This window comes from Oratosquilla oratoria, chromosome 31, assembly GCF_046742065.1.
Source record: "Oratosquilla oratoria isolate Oo_2021 chromosome 31, ASM4674206v1, whole genome shotgun sequence".
Taxonomy (NCBI): Eukaryota; Metazoa; Arthropoda; class Malacostraca; order Stomatopoda; family Squillidae; genus Oratosquilla; species Oratosquilla oratoria.
This window is the reverse complement of record NC_134807.1, coordinates 47259432-47266931: the sequence shown is the minus strand read 5'-3', so window position 1 is coordinate 47266931 and position 7500 is coordinate 47259432. Positions and strand designations below refer to the sequence as shown.

At 44.1% G+C, this 7500-nt stretch overlaps 1 protein-coding gene across 2 annotated transcripts in view; it reads right to left on the bottom strand.

Annotated features, from left to right (window-relative positions):
• Window positions 1-7500, bottom strand: part of LOC143041546 (uncharacterized) — a 209428-nt gene that overhangs the window by 69621 nt on the left and 132307 nt on the right. For both annotated transcript variants that reach the window (XM_076213543.1, XM_076213544.1), the window contains exon 3: window positions 2132-2190. In XM_076213543.1, the coding sequence (XP_076069658.1) occupies window positions 2132-2190 (59 nt within the window). The remainder of the gene's footprint in view (window positions 1-2131; window positions 2191-7500) is intronic.

Below are 7500 nucleotides of genomic sequence, written 5' to 3'. Positions count from 1 at the left end.
AGTCCCACCCAATCGCTGCCGTGTATGCAAATCGAAAGCTGGTACAGACGTTTCTTCAGCAGACAATTTTAGCTGTTTCAGTTTCTCTGGAGACACCTCAACCCCTCATGTCCTTCATCTCTGCGTCTTTGAGGTTTGGCTATACAGGCTGCCGACGGGGTCAACTTATAAGTCCAGTTTCCCCTCGAAGCACTTGTGACCAAGGAGGATGACGTCTGGATTTCGCAGGTCACCCTCGAGATCTCCTGGAGGGCTCACTTTCCATTCAAGTTCTGGTTACCTAGAAGGGCAGCATCATCCCTCCAGAAGCTCCCACCCAAACTTCATCTGTGGAATCCTATATTTCCTCCTGGTTCTTGTTGCCATGACTTCTGGGCTCTCAAGGAAACTCCCGGATTGTCTTGGCCTGGTCTGGGCGCTCGCGCGCCCAAGAGCGTTTCTGGTCGAGTGCAGTCATAAATCCCGCGGGGCTCAGCCTCTTCGCTGTCTATGTCATCCGCTTCTCCTGCTTCCAAGGCCATGCTAGGGCCGCCGCCGCCGCCGCCGCCGCAGCCTCCTCCTCCTCCTCCTCCTCCTCCTCCTCCTCCTCCTCCTCCTCCTCCTCCTCCTCCTCCTCCTCCTCCTCCTCCTCCTCCTCCTCCTCCTCCTCCTCCTCCTCCTCCTCCTCCTCCTCCTCCTCCTCCTCCTCCTCCTCCTCCTCCTCCTCCTCCTCCCACTCCTCTTCTCCTCTTCTTGTTCCCACCACCACCACCTATGCTCGCTCCCACGCCACACCCATTCCCTCCCTCCCTACATCTCATCTCATCAATACCTTACATTATCTTATCTTACCCCATCCACCCCATTCTATCCCATCTGCCCTACCTCCTCCTATCCCCTCCTGCCCGAGCCCACTTGGTTCCAGCTCTCCAAATCCGCCTCAGCTCTCAACGCGGGACGCCATCCTCTCACCCTGTTCCATTTTATTCTATCCCTTCTCGACCCGTCTTATTCCATGTCATGTCATGTCATGTCATGTCATACTATACCATGCTAGTCCATTCCGCTCCCCCTAACTCCACCCAAACCCATCCTAACCCATCCTAACGTTGCGTCTACGAACAGCTGTACAACATTCTATCTACAAGTGTTTCGACACGAGACAGAGCTATCGTGTACTACAGTGTATTCCACTAAACAAGATATCCTTAATGAAAACGGTAAAGGAGATATACATTCGTCATTGTAAAATCACATCCCCTGGCAATACAAATGTCAACTCGTGTTGAAACTGAAGGAAGAGAGTTCTTGGTGCAGGAGCGCCCTCAGTAGGACGAAGGGAACTTCTATGGATCTCCAGTTCGGCCTCGCATCCGTCGGATCGGTAGTTCTTGATGCAGATCACTTCAGTCCGACAAAGCAAACCCGCAGATCTTTTCGAAATGGCGCACAAGAGACTAGTCTACACAAGTTCCTCAGCTGTCTTCTCTAGCACAGAATGTGTTCACTCATCTGCTCGGTCTTCTCCCCCTCCTCATTTTCCTCCTTCTCCTCCTCCTCCTCCTCCTCTTCCTCTTCCTCTTCCTCCTCTTCCTCCTCTTCCTCTTCTTCTTCCCTCTCTGTTTTCTCTTTTTTTCTGCTTTTCTTGCCTTGTCTTTTGGCGTTCTGTTCCACGTCCTCTTCTTCCTGTCCTCCTTCTACTACTCCAGCCACTGGCATTGTTGCTTTTCCTAGAGCCATCTTATCTCATTTTTCACTTCTTCTTCTATTCCCCATTTTTCTCCCTTTCCTTATCATCTTCTTCCTGTTTGTCATTCTCTTCCTCTACCTATATTTGATTACCTTCGAATGAAGGTCATTATAATGATGGTGTCGACCAGACTCTATTGACTCGTCTCGCGTAGGAGTTTTCCTCGGTAAGAGGGAGGCTTCATGTCATGTGAGGTCATTATTTCACCAGTTATTTCTGCACTATGAAAAAAAAGTCATTTCTAAAGCATCGATGGAGAACCCTGGTTCTGAAGGATGTGACCCACATACGAGTGAAACCGTTTAACGTTTTCCGAAGAGATATCTGAACAGGTTGCCAGAGTTGTGAATTGGGGATGGATCCAGGTGAGTTACCAAAACAAAATGATTGTCGTCTCCTTACCTTCGAGAACCCGATGCTTGGCGTCTGCGGAGTGTGGCTGGACTCCGGTTGTTTGTATACTGCCAAAGAAAAGAAAAAAAAATATATATATACTCGTATATATCATTAGTACATTCTCCATATATACGCTTTGTTAATAAGAAAAAAAAAATAGTGTCATGATTTGTCCGAGCGTACACAAGGAGATAGGTAGATAGATAGATAGATAGATAGATAGATAGAAAGAGAGAGAGAGAGAGAGAGAGAGAGAGAGAGAGAGAGAGAGAGAGAGAGAGAGAGAGAGAGAGAGAGAGAGAGAGAGAGAGAGAGAGAGAGAGAGAGAGAGAGAGAGAGAGAGAGAGAGAGAGAGAGAGAGAGAGAGAGAGAGAGAGAGAGAGAGAAAGAGAGAGAGAGAGAAAGAGACGTCTTGAAGCGAAAAATAGAAGAGAACAGAATAACTTATCATTTGTAATAGGAGAACAGAATAACTTGTCGTCTGTAGTGAAACGCACAACTTCAATAATAATGTTCACAAAGTATCGTGACAATCTTATAAGTTTTATAATATTAGACAATTACTCAACTGAAATAAGAGAACATTTATTCAGAGTTGAAATTTATTGTCTCGTTCAGATTCCCCGCGGTGGATAGAAAAATTCATAAGTGCATTTCCATTTATGTGCACTCAGATCCCCTATAAATGCTCAATAATTATCTCTCGAGGGGAGAATTATAAAAATGCGTCATCAGATGCTTCCTGTTATCAATCATATAAGGTAAAGAACAATAAGATTAAGCATAATGTATGCATTTTGTTCTCAGCAGTAGATCCATATATCATCTCAACATTACACTGTTATAATAAAATTATATGCATTAAGGGTTGTTAAATCCATAAATAACCATTCTCATGCAATGCGAAGGCTAAAGTGATATTTTCAGAGCCGTGCTCTTCCAACCAGGAGCCATAAATCGCAATGGTAGAGGAAGTGGCCGAAGATCGAATCACGATTATTGCTTTACGAAAGCACACTGGGGCAATTTGGGAAGGGAAATCATACAGCGTCGCTGCCTGAGACTTGATGCGATCCTCTGACTCCTACATCCAACACCCCACCCCCATCGACACGGACCCTAGACGATAAGTGCCGAAAACTTTATCAATAGGGATTATTGGGTAGAACGATATATATGTATATGTACATATATATATATATATATATATATATATATATATATATATATACAAATATGCAGTATATATATATATATATATATATATATATATATATATATATATATGTATATATTTACCAAAATTTCCCGCTCGATAATATCAAACGATTATATTAATCTAAAACGCACACACACACACACACACACACACACACACACACACACACACACACACACACACACACACACACACACACACACACACACACACACACACACACACACACACACACACACACGGAAGTACACACACAGACACGCAAGCACACGCACACTCGTGCACACACACATGCACCTATACCTTCACCTACTCGCACACATACATACAAATACAGCGTGGAATAAGTAAACAAGGGCCGATGTTGGTGTCTGACATTTATATCTCATTTGCAGATGGTCTAACAGAAGAAAAAAATAGCTACATGACTACATATATATGTTTAAGTAATTTTGGAAAGAAAATTATAGATAACGTATATTTGTGCGTGCGCGCGCGCGTGTGTGTGCATGGGCGCGTATGTGTGTGCTTGTGTGTGTGTGTGTGTGTGTGTGTGTGTGTGTGTGTGTGTGTGTGTGTGTGTGTGTGTGTGTGTGTGTGTGCGTTCGTGTGTGCGCGTGTGTTTGTGTGTGTATGTTTTTGTGTGCGTATGTGTGTGCACGCGCACGTGTGTGTGCGTGTGTGTGTATGTGCGTGTGCATCGTGTGTGCGCGTGTGTTTATGTGTGTAAGTGTTTGTATGTGTGTGTGTGTGTGTGTGAATGTGTGTGTGTGAGTATGTGTGTGTGTGTGTGTGTGTGTGTGTGTGTGTGTGTGTGTGTGTGTGTGTGTGTGTGTGTGTGTGTGTGTGTGTGTGTGTGTGTGTGTGTGTGTGTGTGTGTGTGTGTTTATGTGTGTGTGTATGTGTGAATATGTGTATGCGTGTGTGTGTGCGAGCGTGTTTATGTGTCTGTGCGTGTGTGCATGTGTGTGTGTGTGCGTGTGTGTCTGTATTTACTTAGTTGTATCTTACGGACAGGGGAGCTACGCTCGTGATGTCTCGTCTCTCTATCTCGCCATATCTAATTTGCTCTTAAATTTTTTTTTTATTGGTTTTGCATACACTATTGTTTCGGCTAGTTCCATGCATCCACCACTCTGTGGGGAAAACTGTTCTTTAAGGTGTCTTCTATAACTGTCCTTTTTGAGTTTCTTTCCATGTCCTCTTGTGTTTCTCTTATCCCAATTTAATAAGTTATCTCTATCAAGGATTTCTACAACTCTCATACTTCTGTAGATGGTCAACAAGTCACCTCTTTCTCTTCTTTATTCCAGAGTCGGTAGTTCTAGTTTTGATAATGTTTCTCCATATGACATTTTTTATAGTGTTGGGGCCATCTTCGTAGTTGCTCTCTCGATTCTCTCAATTTTCCTTATATTTTTAGTACTGGGTGACCATAATGTCGCTGCATACTCCAATTTAGGCCTTATCAGTGTGACTAGTATTTTCTTTACAAACCAAGTTATAGGTTTCGCTGACAATTTTGTTTATATGTTTGATCACTCCCAGGTCTTTTTCAGATCCCACCTTCGTTACTTCTTTTTCACCAATTTTATATTGGCCTGATATCCTTTTTTTTTTTTTTTTTTTTTACTTTTTCCAAACTTCATTATGCTACATTTCTTAATGTTGAAGTTCTCTTCCTACTTCTGAATCCATTCCCAAACCCTGTTCAGATCTCCTTATAGTAAGTCACAGTCCGTTTCAGTACTCACTTTCTTTAACAATTTTGCATTATCTGCAAAGAGGCTCATTTAACATTCCACACCTTCGTCCATGTCATTAACATAGATAGCAAACATTACTAGAGCCAATACTGATCTTTGTGTAACTCCACTAATTACCTCTTCCCGAGTAGAACTCTTAACTCTAAGCACTACTCTCATTTTTCTTCCATGCAGAAAGTTCTCTATCCATTTCAGTAGTTTACCTTGTATCCCTCCTATGGTTTCCAATTTTCTTAATATTTTTTTTTGTGAGGGACTTTATCAAAAGCCTTTTGTAGATCTAGGAACGCACAATCAGCCCATCCGTCCCTTTCTTGTATTATTTCTAGTAGTCTTGTGTGTGTGTGTGTGTGTGTGTGTGTGTGTGTGTGTGTGTGTGTATTCACCTCGGATCTGAGGCAGTCTCTGTCGAGACAGCCAGACACCACCCTACGGCAGTGAGCACAGAGCTCATTATTTGCCGATCTCTGGGCAGGTCTGAGACCACTCACACACCACACACCGGGACAGCAAGGTCACAACTCCTTGACTAACGTCCCGTACCTACTCACTGCTAGGTGAACAGGGGTTACACGTGAAAGGAGACAAACCCAACTTATCTCCGCCCGGCCGGGGAATCGAACCCCGGTTCTCTGGCTTGTGAGGCCAGTGCTTTACCAATCCGCCACCGAGCCGTGTGTGTGTGTGTGTGTGTGTGTGTGTGTGTGTGTGTGTGTGTGTGTGTGTGTGTATGTGTGGGTGTGTTCGTGTGTGCGCGTGTGTTTATGTGTGTGTGTGTGTGTGTGTGTGTGTGTGCGTGTGTATTTGCGTGCGTTTTTGTGTGTATATGTGAGTGTGCGTGTGTTTGCATGTGTTTTGTGTGTGTATGAAAGTGTGTGTGTGTGTGTGTGTGTATCCGACTGTGTGACAGTGGTCTTGGCTCACGTGCTGGGTTCGTGACTGACAATTATTATGCCTACCCGTTCCCCTCACCCCCCATCCTGGGTGAGACCTGAGAGTTGAGACGGTGAAGCGTCAGCTCTTGCGGCCCTGCCGATGTAGTGCACCCTAGGTGTTAGATTAGTCAGCGTTCACCTGACTTCGCTTTCGGGCAATCTGGTCGTATCTGCTGCCACTATTTAGGCCGTCCTTTGTGTAACAGCCTCATCATTGTTCCTTCAACTGTTAGCCCTGTACCCTGGGCACTTGTATTTGCGAAGAGTTGTTTGATTTGGTCGTGGAGTAATGTAACAACTCGCGTGTTTCTCTATGCTTATTTTAGATTATTCAAAGGATTACTCGCAGGATGAAGGTTCCGTGCGTGTTATCAACCACTACTAGTGATAGTTTCAGATTTTGTTTTCTTTAAGGCAAATGTATTTGGGCTGTACTTCTTTGCAAGATTCTTTTAGGAGGGTATCATTCTTTTTCTTATGAGTTTACCGTTCCAATGGAGCTCTTCAACAGTGTTTTGAATCGTGCTTTGCGTCAGACACAACGTGTACATTATATCTACTGTATTCAATCGCCGTCTTTTTCTTCCTCCCAATGTGGAAATGCCAAGGGGCTGCACAAGTCACGCCGTAGGTTTTGTCCAAAGCCATTGATGAATCAGCCTCCTGTTAGCAGGGACCGGTTCATCACACGAGCAGCCCCCCATCTCGATAGCAACTATCCTTAACGGCATCGGTGACATTTCACCTGTCTGGGGTCTCTCGGGAGACACTGTCTTGTATGACGTTGCTGATAATTAACCAACGCTGGGGGTTGTTTGATATCATAGCTTTCCTGCACTTTCCATAGGGAGTGGGTATTTGCAGTGGAGGAGGAATTGGTGGTATAAAACAACCGCATCGATTAAGTTATGCCTCAGAAAATGATTTTCTAAAGCCTGATTTAGCAAGGTCCGTCCCTAACCGCTCCATTGTGGGACACAGCCCGAAACTGAATAGATTCTCCAGGCGCTGGATAAAGCCTTTTCCATTTGTTGCTCCTTAAACACTCTTCAAAAAGGAGGTCACCCCGACCACTTTAGGTCGAGGACCATCCTTGAGTCGAATGAGTTTGTCCAAGGTTAACCGCTACGTATTGAAGAGGTCACGCATTCAGGTGCAACATCTGATCATGCTGCTGCATATCAGTCATTCGTTTCTGGACCCTCGCATTAAGGATAATCTTAGTCAAAAGTCGAGAATCAACATAGAGTTTTCTACTTTCATATACAGCATATATTGCCCACCATTTTCATACTTTTTCATGAAAGATAATATTGTTTACTTTAAGGTAGGTACTGTATAAGCGTATTTAAGGTAATAAGAAATAAAATTAATGTTCATATATATAATGCCTTGGTATAGTACGAGAATTTTATCGCACTTGTATGGATCCTTACTAAGAAGAGCCACGGCCTG